Source organism: Silurus aristotelis, assembly GCF_946808225.1.
Source record: "Silurus aristotelis genome assembly, chromosome: 6".
Lineage (NCBI taxonomy): Eukaryota > Metazoa > Chordata > Actinopteri > Siluriformes > Siluridae > Silurus > Silurus aristotelis.
The window spans coordinates 6,094,236-6,109,322 of NC_139579.1; the positions used below are offsets into that span (position 1 = coordinate 6,094,236).

At 34.5% G+C, this 15,087-nt stretch overlaps 1 protein-coding gene across 3 annotated transcripts; it reads left to right on the plus strand.

The window, feature by feature from the left end:
* The first annotated feature begins 5,403 nt into the window (after positions 1 to 5,403).
* Positions 5,404 to 14,424, plus strand: ing4 (inhibitor of growth family, member 4). 3 transcript variants are annotated; one of them, XR_014534067.1, is made up of 9 exons: positions 5,404 to 5,728; positions 8,650 to 8,721; positions 8,831 to 8,997; positions 10,024 to 10,123; positions 10,255 to 10,369; positions 10,473 to 10,617; positions 12,014 to 12,075; positions 12,161 to 14,214; positions 14,268 to 14,424. XR_014534067.1 is itself a non-coding variant. In XM_083544429.1 (8 exons), the coding sequence occupies exons 1-8, from the start codon at positions 5,692 to 5,694 to the stop codon at positions 12,198 to 12,200; spliced, it is 738 nt and encodes a 245-aa protein (XP_083400555.1). In that variant the 5' UTR covers positions 5,404 to 5,691; the 3' UTR covers positions 12,201 to 14,424. The 3 variants fall into 3 exon arrangements, 1 of the variants encoding a protein (XP_083400555.1); XR_014534068.1 differs by having other exon boundaries at positions 12,161 to 14,208; XM_083544429.1 differs by having other exon boundaries at positions 12,161 to 14,424.
* Positions 14,425 to 15,087: the final 663 nt, after the last annotated feature.

Sequence of the window (15,087 nt, forward strand, 5' to 3'; positions counted from 1 at the left end):
ATTTTACAAAAAAAATTGCAATTAAATTGCAATTAATCCCAATTAACTAATGGCAATCATGCAATTAAACACGATTAAATATTCGAATCTATTGACAAATACCCAGATGTGTGAAAATTAATGGAAAAATAAAATGATTATCGATTCTTTCCAGACATCTGTACTGCATGTCAAATATGACTCTGTCACTCCACTAATATTGGCACCCTTGTTAAATATTATCAAAGGTTATTTGGTTAACTATTTGATCTTTTAATCCAAAAGTCACAATAAGCTCTTATGGATACACAATTGCCCACACTACATCGATTGATTATTTATTGATTAGCAAAGCCTACACATAACACACATCACATCATAACCTCCAGAACATCTGATCACATGCACATTATCAACTTCATCAACATTATCAACAGCTACGCTAATTTCTCTCCACTGCTTCTCTTTCTCTCCCCATCCCGAGGCTTCCTGAGGTTTGGCCAGCTCCAGTCACGTCCCACCTCATGAAGATTATGGACTTTAAATAAGTAGATGCCGAACTCGCAAACATCCTGAACCATCTAGAGACGTACCAGTGCCAATTGGATCCAACTACATGTGTGGAGTTTTGACATTGGACCTACTGGAGTGTTTAAAGGCTCTGGCATTGAGAAGCTGTTGCTGGATCTGTTATGATCACAAATGCTGAGCTCAGAAGCTCCTAGTTTTATACCAAAGACTGTAGAAAGAATATTTACTTATAATCTTATACTCCAGTGCTCATGTTAGTTCTCTCTCTCCAGTGTTCTGTATTGTTGAAAGATTTATGTTCAAACTCTTGATGTCACCCAAATGAGTCTGGTTCCTCTCAAGGTTTCTTCCTCAAGGATAACATCTAAGGGAGTTTTTCCTTGGCACAGTCGCCATGGCTGCTCATCAGGGATAAATACACACCGTTCACCTTAACTGTTGATTTCAGTAAAGCTGCTTTGAGACAATGTCTGTTGTGAAAAGCGCTATAGAAATAAACTTGACTTGACTTGACTTGACTTGACTTGACTTGACTTGACTTGTCTTAACATGACTTGACTTGACTTGATTAAAATAAATTATTAGCTAATCATATGTGTGACACAATCAATGGTACCCTCTTAGTATTTTATTTGATTGTACACATCAATGTATTCAAATTAATGAATGAACTCAATGTAATTATAACATCTTATACTTTTTTTTAAATATAAAGAATAAAATACTATAGAAAACTAAATTAAATTAATTAATTAAATTCAATTAATTAATGTTGAAGGGGACACCTGTACATCTGTTTATTTATGCAGCTACTCTATATGGACAAAAGTATTGGAACACCGGACTTTTCCAGCAAAATGTTTTTTTTTTTTTTTTTCAAACTGTTACCACAAAGTTAAAGGCACACAATCGTGTAGTACGCTTTAAAATTTCCCTTAACTTAAACTAGGAGACCCAAATATGTTCCAGCATGGCAATATATAGCTCCCTAATATAGAGCTCTGACCTCAACCCTATTGAAAACCTTTGGGATTCATTGGGATGTCGATTGCACCCCCATCAATATCTGTCTTTACTAACACCCTTGTGGCTGAATTAGCAGAAATCTCCATAAGCACCCTAAAATCTAGTGGAACATCTTCCCAGTAGAGGTGAGGTTATTATAACAGCAAATGGGGACTAAATTTAAAATGGGATGTTCAAAAAGCACATATGAATCATATTCTTGTGTGTACACAAACTTTGCCCATATGTGTTTCTAATCACCTTATGAGCAGGCAGCAACTCATCCTTCATTCATTCATTTTCTCCCGCTTATCCGTAATTCGGGTCGCGGGGGCAGCAGTCTAAGCAGGCCCCCGCCTCCGACTGCTGCCCAATCCTCATAGCACCGTCCCTTACGGTCCCTCCTGCAGGTGGTGAGCCCACGGGAAGGCGGCCCCACGTCACTCCGACGTCACGGACCTTGATATTTCCCTCGTAAGGGACCCCCGGAGCATAGAGGGTTAAGGGCCTTGCTCAAGGGCCCAAGAGTGGCAGCTTGGAGATACCGGGGCTTGAACCCCAGACCTTCCGATCGGCAACCCAGCGCCTTAACCGCTGGAGCCACCATTCCCAATCATGTAGGCACAGGAAGAGAGCTTCAGTCAATGTTGAGATCAAATAAGATCAAGATAAGGGGACAAAAAAATTGATCCAAGTGACTTTGAGAGGGGGAAATTGTTGTCACTGCCAAAATGACAGGGTATTTCAAAAAGAGCTGAATTCCTGGGATTTTCCCACATTACTGTCTCTGGAGTTTACATAGAATGGACATCTGAGGTAATGCTGCCAATAGGCAAACTCCCTCTTGTTCTAGCCTACCTAAAATACGACTATATCTCTGTAAATTGTGAGCCTACAAATGTTACAAATATTTGTATCAGGGCATTTAAAAAAAAGGATTTTTTTTTATACCTTTTGTCATGTAGAAGTCAGTCTTATTGGGTAAGATATAATACATTAGCAATTGTTGATTGTTATTTTACTCCACCATTGCTTTACGATGTTACAGCTCTATCAGAATTCTGATAGGATTGGGTGCTGACTAGGTGCTGATTGGGCCATTCCAGAATGTAAACTGAAAATTCTAATGTTTGTAATCATCTTAAGGTTTCTAACAGAGGCTTACAGGTTTTGTGCCAAAATAGATGTGCACTTGGAGCAGTCTATGATTCCTACTGTATTGATTAGAGACCCAGTCCCAGCTATAAAGAAGTAGCCTCATGGCATGACGCTGCCACCACCATGCTTTAATGCGTCCGTACAGTGTCAGGAAAAAGAAAGGCTTCAGAAAACAACAAAAAAGGTATTTTCTTCACTTTATATTTTTACTTTTCATTTTTACAGTTTTTCATATTAGAAATATGGCCAAAATGTTTTATTTATCAGACTGTAACACATTTGTACCAGTGGTTTAGGGTGATTTAATCAATTTTTTCATTAGAAAATGCTTTCATCATCTTTAGCATCTTTAGCAAAAGCCAGAATATTTAGTTCAACCATATGAAGAATATAACAGCTCATTGTCACATGCTGGGTCACAAGCAGCCCTTTAGTTTTAAGTGCTGTCTGATGTCCGATGTCAAGTATAGTAATAGGTCAGATATTTTAAAAGGAAAGAATAAAACTAAGCATTGATATTCTGGGGTTTTTTTTGTGTAATATCTATTGGATCCCTCAAATTTAAAGTGTTTTGCTGCAGCTTTATACGTCAATGCTGAATGCAAAAATGCAAAGGTTTTTGGCACTATAATAATAGTGTCCAGCTAAAAGCGGTCATGAGGTCAGACACAGATGCATTTGTTTATGAGTAATGTAATGGAGGTAGCACCAATCTAGCCACTTTTAGAATACCCATTAAATGTCTTAAGAGCCATGATTTAATTTAGTGTGTTGACATTTTTCCCTTTGAATCTGAAAGTAGGGAGGACTGAAGTCGAGGGCATTAGGCTGCCCACATGAAAAGAAAAAAAAGACTGGCATTTATTATAATGCAGTCAGTTAAACCTGTGTCATAAAATAAGTTAAGTGGACAGGCATGGTTCATACACACATTTGCTGTATTATAAACTGTTTGTGACTAACTATGGACTGTCATTGCTTTCAAAAGCACACAATGGTTGAACATGTTTGAACCTAATAATGGTTGACAAGTCTGAGCCATAAATGTCAATCCTCCTCTCAAAAAAAAAGGGTGTAATTGTCTGAATGACGAATAACAATTGCTGGCAGTGGTACACAATGGTTAGAGCTCTGGACAATTGATTGAAAGTGTGAGTTTGAACGGTTGGCTTTAATAAGTCCCTTGACTGGACTCTGCTCAACATCGTATTAAGGCATATACAAAATAAATTTGATGTACACAAAAGACTTATGTTTAATGCTAATGAACCAATGGATGCAGAGCATTTGTGGTATATTGATTTTTCTTTTGATGAATATTTGAAATCTTTTGACCATTCTCCCAGAAACAATTTGTGTCACAGTGTGTATACTGTCTAATAGTCTGTACAGTGCCAGTTGACTCCATGCTTTTATGCTTGTCAGATATACATTACAGCACAGTAAAAAAAAATTCTCATTGCCTAGCGATTTTAGCTCAACAATGATTCATTAAGGTTAAGGGCCTTGTCCCCGGGCCCCAAACGTGGCAGCTTGGCAATACCGGGGCTTGAACCCTGACCTTCCGATTAGTTACCCAGAGCCCTAACCACAAAGGTACTACAAAACTGTTGTAAAACACCAATTTTAAATCTTTTTTTCCAGTGACACGAAGATGAAATGCCATTCATGTCATACACTAGAACCTAAATATGCTATATAAATGTTGTAACACTGTTTTAATCAATATGTACAGCAACAACAAAAACTGAACAGCAGTTCCTAAATAAAGATAGTGACAAGAGAGGGGGTGTTTTATTTTATTTTATTTTTTGTTCATTATTAATTTGAGAACCTTCTAAGTCTCAGTGATGTGACAATAAAGCACAACCTTAGATAAATAAATAAACCACAATAAAACCCCTCAGATTTGTTCCAAATGGCTATTAATTTTATTAACCATGATTGGTTTAGAATAGACCACAACCTAGAGGATACTGTGTAAGTCACATAGTTAATACTCTATAATACGCTAAAAGTATGTAGATACCTCACCCCATCTCACCCATACTGTATGTGCTTGAACTTCTCTTCCAAAACCATGGGCATTAATCTGGAGTTGGGGCTCATCCCTTTGCAGCTATAAGACCTTCCACTTTTCTGGGAAAGTGCTCCAATAGGTTTTAGAATGTGGCTGGAGGGATTTGTGCTCATTCATCCACAAGAGCATTAGTAATGCTGGATGAAGAGGACTGGGGTTTAAATGGGGGCCCAGTTCCTCCCAGAGGAGTTCAGTGGGGTTGAGGTCAGGGCTCATGTGCAGGTTATTCAGGTTTACTTCATTCCAAGCTTTGCACACTGTATCTTCCTTGAGCTTGCTTTGTACACAGTGGCATGATTATGTTGAAACAGGTTTGGGCCTCATAGTTTCAGTGAAGGGAATTTGTACAATTCTACAGCACAAAAAACAATTCTAGACAATTTGATAGATAACTTAGGGGAGGTGAGGTTCCTTTATACTTTTGGCATACGGCTGGGGTTGCTAAAACAGAAGTTGAAATGGATTGGTATAAAGGGCTACATGTATTGAGTAATGTTATGTAAAAATAATGTATTTTGTTTTATTGACTGTTTAATGCTTTGGGGTTTTTTTTGTTTTTTGTTTTTTTTGTTATCTTATTCATTTCAGCCATAGATTCAGCATGACTTTTATTGGTGTGCGCAAACAACAAAAACCCTTCATGACCTCTTCGGGCTTCCGTAATATTTGCAGGGGCCAATCGTTGGTTTGTTGATCGGTGTTTCGATTCTCGATTTATCGGCCCTGTCCAGGCCATCCGGCATCGCGCAGTGTATCACCAACAAATCACTCCGGCTACAGTCATCAAGTTGCTCTCAGCTGCCTTTTGAGGAACCGCAAATCTGTTTGGAGTTATCACGATACGTTCACCTGGAACACGGCGTGTTTTTTTGTTTCGGTTTTGTTAAAGCACATTTAAACCCCGGAGCCCGGAACAACTTTTGTTTGTGTTTTTCAAGATGGCGGCAGGAATGTATCTGGAGCACTATCTGGACAGTAAGCCTTTTGTCTTGACTTGAATCCAGAGTGTTTTAAAGTGAATACTTTAATACACTTTACATAGTGTGATCTTATAGAATTATATAAGAAGACAATAAAGAGCTATATTTACCCTGAAGGACCCGGAAACTGTGCTTTTTATAATGTTAGCGAACCAGCTAGTCATACTATATTATATATTATATATTATTATACTATATTATATTATATACTATATTATATATTATTATACTATATTATATTATATACTATTATATATTATTATACTATATTATTATACTATATTATATTATATACTATATTATATATTATTATACTATATTATATTATATACTATATTATTATACTATACTATATTATATTATATACTATATTATATTATATACTATATATTATTATATACTATATTATATTTTATACTATATTATATTTTATACTATATATTATTATATACTATATTATATTATATACTATATTATATTATATACTATATTATATTATATACTATATTATATTAAATACTATATATTATTATATACTATATATTATATTATATACTATATATTATATTATACTATATTATATTATATACTATATTATATTATATACTATATTATATTATATACTATATATTATTATATACTATATATTATATTATATACTATATATTATTATATACTATATTATATTATATACTATATTATATTATATACTATATATTATATACTATATTATATACTATATATTATATTATATACTATATATTATATTATATACTATATATTATATTATATACTCTACTATATTATATACTATATATTATATTATATACTATATATTATATTATAATATATTATACTATATTATATACTATATTATATTATATACTATTAAATACTATATTATATTATATATTATATTATATTATACTATATTATATTATATTATATACTTAATATATTATATTATATACTATATTATATTATATATTATATTATACTATATTATATACTTTACTATATTATATTATATACTATACTATATTATACTATACTATAATATATATTATATTATACTATATTATATATTATATTAAACTATACTATATTATTATTCTGTACTATACTATACTATATTATTATTATACTATATCATTATACTATATTATACTATATATTATTATTATTCTGTACTTTATTATAGTGTATTATACTATATTAAACTATATTATACTATACTATATTATACTAATATTATATTATACTATATTTACTGTATTATACTATAATATTATGTAGTGTATTATACTATATTAAACTATATTATATTATAGTGTATTATTCTATTTTAATATTATTCTATATTAAAATATACTATTATACTATATAGTATAAAAACTATAATACAGTATTCAACTATACTATATTTACTGTATTATACTACTATAAATTATACTATATTATAGTGTATTATACAGAAATAAACTATACTATAATATTCTGTACTAAATTATAGTGTATTATACTATATTAAACTATACTACACTATTATATAGTATATAATACAGTATTAATGTATTAGTGTCCTATACTGTATTATAGACTGCATTAAACTATACCTTATCATATTATACTATACTGTATTATACTATATATTAACTATAATACACTATTATACTATACTGTATTAAAGGATACTATACTGTATTATATTATATTATATACAGTGTAGGGTAGTAAAAATTATGTATAGTCCTGAAAAAGAAAATAAGAAGAACTTCATTCAATTGGCTTTAAATGATATAAATCCCAATGGGTTGCTGCAAATTATGTACAGAATAAGAGCTTATATTTTACATGTACAAATGTATAAATGAATATTTTAAAGGGGAAAAAAAACACATTTGTTTTATATTAACCAAATGAAAGCTTTAACTAAATTAATTCAACACAAATTATTTAAGAAATAAAGGTCAGACAACTTTTATTGGAGTTTTGTATTGAAATAATGACATTTATTAATAGAAATTTTATTATTAATTATAAAATAAAGTAAAATGTTAATAGCATTTTTTGGGGTGGCGTCCGTTTATCACGGTTTTTCGCTTAGTGCGAAAAACCGGTTTTGAGCGGTTTTGAAAAAACGGTGGATTACTGTACTGCTGCGCAAAAGGAGGATCAGATAAAATATAGGCTATTTTCCAAAACACTTAGAGTTGCCATTAATTGACCCCTAAGTGCAGGTCTGGTGTGTCTTGCATTTCCTGCATTTCCAGCAAGGGCACGTCCGTACATTCTGGCAAAAAATTTAGTTTTAGATATTGTTTTTTCATTTGCTGTTACTTTGTAGTTATGAGGGTTTTTTTTGTACGGAAGATACTTTCACATCTACCTCTGTGAGGTCATTGGATAAATGAATGAATGAATCGATTTCTGTTCACTCTGGGTGGGATGGATTGTCCATGATTGGGATTGTGAATTCCTGAAGGTTTTGTTCGACAGTTTTGGGTTTTTTGCTGCCCAATAAATCGTTTGTATTTATGGCATATGGCAGATGCTTTTATCCAGAGCGTTTTTTCCGTTACCTTATTTATGCTAAAGAGCAGTTTTGCTGATCTTGTAAACACGCATTGTCGTTGTTCAAGGGAAAATATAATATGACCACACCCAAAAACATTTCATACAATACCCCGCCTCAATAGCTTGAATGAATATTCGGGGCGTGTGAAATCTTACTTTTATTCATGATAATACAATAGTCCATTGTTTTGTGTCTATTTTTTCACTGAATACATTACAACATGATTGTACTCAAACATCAGTGATGGTAAAATCATTACTATTGGTATTGTAGGTTTGGTTCTACGTCACTCTCTACTTTCCATCATCTCAAACTTGTGCTTTTCTGCTTTTCCTTAGGTATAGAGAACCTTCCCTTTGAGCTTCAGAGGAATTTCCAGCTGATGCGAGACCTGGACCAGCGGACTGAGGGTAAAGCGTGGCGGTAACCGTTAGTCAGAACGAAACCGCCTTAGGTTATTATCAATAAAAGGATTATTCTAAATATTTATTGTTGTTAGTGTTTTGTGCTTTCTTATAGAGCTGAAGGGACAGATCGATTCCCTAGCTCGCGACTACACCGCAAACGCCCGGACCCTGTCCTCAGAGCAGAAACTGTCTCTCCTGAGGCAGATCCAGCAGTCCTATGGGAAGTGCAAAGAGTTTGGCGATGACAAGGTCCAGCTGGCCATGCAGACGTATGAGATGGTTCGTCCGATTTCATGGAATTTTGTTACGGGTCATTTAATTTTACAGCTGATGTACAGAAAAAATAGTACAATATCTGTACAAAAAACACATCTTCAGTCTTGGTTTATGTTTGAATTTCAGGCGCACGTTGTGTATCGGGTGTTTTTTTGTTTGTTTGTTTTTTTTTAAATATGAGTGTTTATTCTTATATTGTTCATCATGATCTACAGTTTTTGAGACACATGCATACTTTTTTGTTTATATGCAACTAAATGGGTAAAAAAAAAAAAGAAAAAGAAATTGGAGAGTAAATGATGGGAGAAATGTTCTGTCTACAAAAGAGTGCAGATTTGACATTTTTTACTCTATTAGAAGAACTTCTGTAAGGCAGGGAACAGGAAAGATAAACCGAACCACCTGTTCCGCACTTTAACACTGTGCATTTCCATCCGGCTTGCTTTTAATCGAAACCAACTTAACCAACTTCACCAACTACACCTGAAGTGTACGTCCAAGCTCTGTAAGTGTTAGTGAGCTGGAGCGTTCTCTATTATGGTAAATCCTATTGAACTGCTCTGGGATGAACTGGATCACAAGGTTAGAAAGAAATCTCCAATTAATAAAGAACACCTTTTGCAAGTGTTTGGCAAGAGACATGGCAAAGTGTTTCAGCTGAATGTTTGCAGAAACAAACTGTCCAGATGCCAAGAGTGTGTAACGCTGGTATTAATGCTAAGGCAGGATTTTTCAATGTAAATAAGAATGTATCATCTGTAAATTTTTTTATATGTTTGTAAATCTTTATCTCATGAAATGACCTAGTTTACGCCATATAAACAAAAAGTGTTCCCAAGCGTTCGGCAGCCACTGAATATTTTTATTGCAACAGTTAATGTAGTTTTAAGGAAATTGCTGATTATTGGTCTTTTTTTTATGAATAAATAATGATATATATTTTTTAAAAAATGTGCACATTTTTATACACATACATTTGATCACGTTAGCTAAAATAATTCCGTTTTCTTTTTCATCCCTCACCCTAAGGTGGATAAACACATCCGGAGACTGGACACGGATTTGGCCCGCTTTGAGGCCGACCTGAAAGAAAAGCAGATCGAAAGCACAGACTACGATTCTACCTCCAGTAAGAGAAACGAGATTAAGTGCTAATCATAAAGTGTGGTGCTCCAGCCTGTGCGTGTCTGTTATATTGAACATGTGTTGTAGAATGATGGAGTCCATTTGTTTACTTACTACTTCTGAATTGCTTTCAAGGTGACCTCCGGGGGCCTAAGGAGAAAAAGGTGTCTCGCACCAGGTCAAAGGTCAAGAACTCAGATGATGACTGCAGTCCTAAGAGTAGCCAGAAGAAGGTCAAGCTAACGCAAACGTAAGATGACAACAAGATGATTGGTATTTTTTATTTTCTTTTTTTCCCCCCTGAAATGCATTTGTATACTAGGTATAAACGAAATCATTTTTCTCTCATGCAGAACTGAGTTCTCCGCTCCAGCTGTGAATTTTGGCAACGTTCACCCCTCAGATGTGCTGGACATGCCCGTGGACCCAAATGAGCCGACGTACTGCCTGTGCCACCAAGTCTCCTACGGGGAGATGATTGGCTGTGACAATACCGATGTGAGTCCAGTGCCTTATTTGTTGTTCATTTTCAGTTTGCACAGTCGGTTAGAATATTTATTGTGGGATTTTAACACTGTCTGTTCTGTTTTTAATAACGACTCCTTGTTTGGCATATTATACAGTTTTACTTTTGAGTTCTGAAATCTTTAGATTTTAATTATTAATTCCATGCTTGAATTCATTGTTGCTTCTCGGCCCGCATATTTGTCATGGCATAGGGGTTGAAATGCAGCACTCTCACCGCTGCGACCCGGGTTCGATCCCCGGTCAGAGAACCAACCCCAGCCACTCTTAGTGCCGGTCCCAAGCGCGGATAAATGGGGAGGGTTGCGTTAGGAAGGGCATCCAGCGTTAAAACGTGCCACATCAAACATGCGGATGATTTTGTGAAATACATTGGCGGAAAGCAATAAATTAGTATAATGCAGAGGTGTACCGATAGTGACAAAAATTTTTAGCGATAGCTAGGTTGGATTGTACTTTCCAATAAACAATTAATCAACAGATTAACAGAACGCAACCCAGAAACTATTAGTATGGATTTTTTGTATAAAAAAAAAAAAGAAATCGGTACAAATAAAATACACATCTGTATGACCCAAATGTGGTATAACAAATGTAAACTATTTAGGTTCAATTTTTCCACTTATTACATTTAATCTAAACAATTTCATTTGTGCTAATATATTTGATTAATCAAAGTAATCAATATAAAAAATGTGTATTGCATTCATTTCATTTATTCAATTACATTGATCAAATATTAAAAAATTGTGTATTATATTTAACCTAGCAGGCGTTTTATTGAAAATTGTTTTGAAAGCGTAAACTGTTGTTCACAAAAACGTCAATAAAAAAAAAACTACGAGCAATTTTATATTTGTCATTTCTTCCCCTTGAACTGAACCGTGACTTAAAAACCGCACCGAACCGTAAATTTTGCGTACCGTTATACACCCTTGATATTTACATAACTAGCTAAACTAAAGCAGAATAACAAATAGAAACCTCACTTTATAATTCTAAACATCTGAAAGAACAAATCGTTATTTACTAATAATTTAATATTTGTCGGTTATATCACAATTTGAGCACAAGAAAAACGAGTAAAATTCACCCTGCAAACGTGACACTACAATCTACTATTAATCTCACATCTAAGCAGAAAATCTTTTTGTTGTTGTTGTTGTTGTTTTTTTTTAAATGGAAGCATGTGACAATTCAAATCGATACAATGTTTCTCTGTTTGCTAAATATAATGATATAAAACGCACACTTTTATATATTAAATGCAGGACATTATTAGGACTTGGGCATCATAAAGGAAACGGTATAGGAATAGAGCTCTGAGGGCTCAGGGATATAACGTGTGCATGTGTGTTTGTCTCCATAGTGCTCTATCGAGTGGTTCCACTTTGCTTGTGTGGGCCTGACCACTAAGCCCAGGGGAAAATGGTGAGTGCCTGTGTGATTTGAAACGGTACCTTTGCACATTTTTGGTAGGAGAAGGTTAAACGGTTTGTTTTCTTTCCCCATATAGGTACTGCCCAAGATGTTCACAGGAGCGTAAGAAAAAGTGAACGTTCTCAGACGAAATAATAACACGCAGTACACATTCGAGAATGCGCTAGAAAACGAAGGAATCGAGGTGCAACCCGCCTCCTCCTACAACAAACCCCCACTCTCTAATCCCAAACCCCAAACTCTCTATAGACACTAATATAAATTCATGCTCTGCTTAAATCTGGTGCTTGTCCTCCTCTCTTCTATCCTCACTTACTTCTCTCTGTATGACCGAAAGCAGGGAGGACGGATGGATGAAGGTGCTGTACTTATAACTGTAGCTTAATTTATGGTTCCAGTAACGAGTTACTTGTGTTTTTTTTTGTTACTTTTGCTTTTTTATATACATGTTTACTTTGAATGGTTGTTGCATTGTTTGGTTGCTTTTATATACATTTCATTTCTTTTTATGGTTCTACACACATAACAGTAGATAAATCAGGGAGCATGACACTCAGTCCTTAAGTATGGTATGTACTAGGCGTCCTTACTTGCTGTTCTTTAGGGGTTTTCGAGTCAAACACTGGCACAAGCTACAACTAATACACACATGGTTCTTTTTTAGAGACTGTATTTGAACAAAACTCTTTGATATTCTTATTCCTTCGCGATAATTTTTCCCCCCTTGTTATTGGAAACGTGTGCCCCACCCCCCCTCATGGGTAAGTTGGGAACCGTATTTAGGGGGAACATGCTGGGCGTCACAATGAATTTAATACCTGCACAACCCAATGCACATGAAACCGGTGACTTTTCCCACTTTGGTCCACATTTCAGGTTTATTAGCTGCTGTGAAGGAAATTTCCTCTGGTGCTCATAATCGTTCTTCAATGAGATGAACTTTTTGTTTTTTTCGAAAATCGAACTGATTGCATTAAATACCACACATACACGCACACACGTAGACACACACGGGGGGGGGGGGGGGGGAACAAGTGATGAGTGTTTTTTTTTTTTGGTTTTTTCTTTTTTGAAAATGTTGTGACTTTCGTGCATTCATGTAACAGTGCTGATCAGTTCGTTCGCGTATTAATCCCGCCGTATTACTACAACACAAGCTGCGAACAAACAAGGTCGTATTTGCAACTAATTTCGACTTTAACACTCTGTTTGACTGGATTCTGGTGCTCCTGCCAATATTACAATAGCAGGCTGAAAGGGCGTGAAAGTAACCGTTACACTCATGTTAATCTCTTCATCACATGGCTGGTGCCGGAGGTTAAGGTGCTCCTGTTTGTTCAACCTTGACCTTAATATTTAATACGTAATTTGCTAACGTTATTTGAAGGGTAACTACATCACACATCCATAAGCTACGCGTCCATACCTATATTTTAGAAATCAATGCTGGATGGAGAGCTTATTCAAGGTTTAAGTCAAAACTCGTGAGCAGGTTTTTTTTGTTTTTGGTCAATTTGTTTTTACATAGAAGAGAGAAAAGAGACCGACCTTCATTGTTTTAATTGTACGGTTGTTTTATTTATTTTATCTTTATTCTTGCGCTGCAGATTTTTTATTTGGTTTTACTAATAGAACAAAAGGTTCAGAGATTCTACAGAGCAGACAATATGGACAAAAGTTTCTGGACACCAGGCCATTAGATTTCTATTTGCTTTTCTATTTTTTTTTTCTCTCTCAACCCATTCCGCATTTAGTCCCCATTTCCTGTTATAATAACCTTCCTCTTCTGGGAAGGTGTTCCACTAGATGTTGCGTTGTGTGTAGTTTTTAATTCAACTTAAACCACGAATTAAACCCATGATAGATCTACTGGCTCTATAAAGGGAAAGATGAAAGGTGGACGCTAAGTTTAAGATGTACTTTTATATTTCGGAGGCCTCTTTTCTCTTTGATGTAAAAACAAGACATTTCATGAAAATCTTTCCAACTTGCAGGTTTTGACCTAAATGTAAAAAAAAAAAAGTTACCCATAGGTTCTAGTATATCTTTAATTAAGTGTGCTTATTTAGGCTGAATAGCTATTAGTGTGTGAGAGTGAGAGTGAGAGTGAGAGTGAGAGTGAGAGTGAGAGTGAGAGTGAGAGAGAGAGAGAGAGAGAGAGAGAGAGAGAGAGAGAGAGTGAGATTAGAATATGATATCAGCCTTAAGGTGGAATTTGCATGAAGTGTTTGTGAAGGTACTTTGATTGTGATTTGATTGTTACAGAAGTTTATACTAATGTCAGATCCTCTGTTTAGTGTCTTCCATGTTGACTGAACAACGCCTGATGTCTGGAACAGATCTGTGTGTCCGTGTGTTTTTTTTTATTTTTTATTATTGTAATCTTTCCTTCTGAGTTCTGAATCGCATCGGTTTTCTTTATTCCTCTAAATAATATAAGCAGCAGAATGTGTTGTTTCTATTTCTCTTTCTTTGTCATGCATTCTAATATTTATTCTCTCCTTTGTCTTTTTTTTCTCATCTCATTTTTTCTTTTTTATAATCAAGTTCCTACTGTCTTTTTCTCTCCTTTTCTTTTCTCATTTTCCTGTCCCTTTATTCTATCCTTTCTTGTCCCTATATTTTCTCTCTTTTTTTTTTTTTTTTTCTTCTTGTCATTTTATTCTCTTTCATTGTCTAGTTATTCTCTCCTCCTTATCTGGTCCTTTATTCTTCTCTTTTTCCTACTGTTTATTATTTCATTCTGTTCTTTTTTTTTTTTTTTTATCTTGTTCTTGTTTTCTTGTTGTTGTTATTTTCCTGGCTCTTTATTCTCATTCTTGTTTGTGGATTAATTTTCTCTTTCATTCAGTCATTGTGTTCTTTCATGGCATCCATTTTTTCCCTCTCATTCTGAAGCTTTAAAGCCTAGATAGATAGAAAGATAGAAAGATAGAAAGAAAGAATGTTCACTTGCTGCCTTGTAAATTCCACTCACTAACAGGTGCTATAATGGAGAGATAA

Bases quoted from the DNA above. Each gene is read 5' to 3' on its own strand.
- ing4 (XM_083544429.1), top strand. From the start codon at position 5,692: ATGGCGGCAGGAATGTATCTGGAGCACTATCTGGACA. The intron at 8,998-10,023 runs GTTCGTCCGATT...CCTCACCCTAAG, and splicing joins CCATGCAGACGTATGAGATG to GTGGATAAACACATCCGGAG. The intron at 12,076-12,160 runs GTGAGTGCCTGT...TTCCCCATATAG, and splicing joins ACTAAGCCCAGGGGAAAATG to GTACTGCCCAAGATGTTCAC.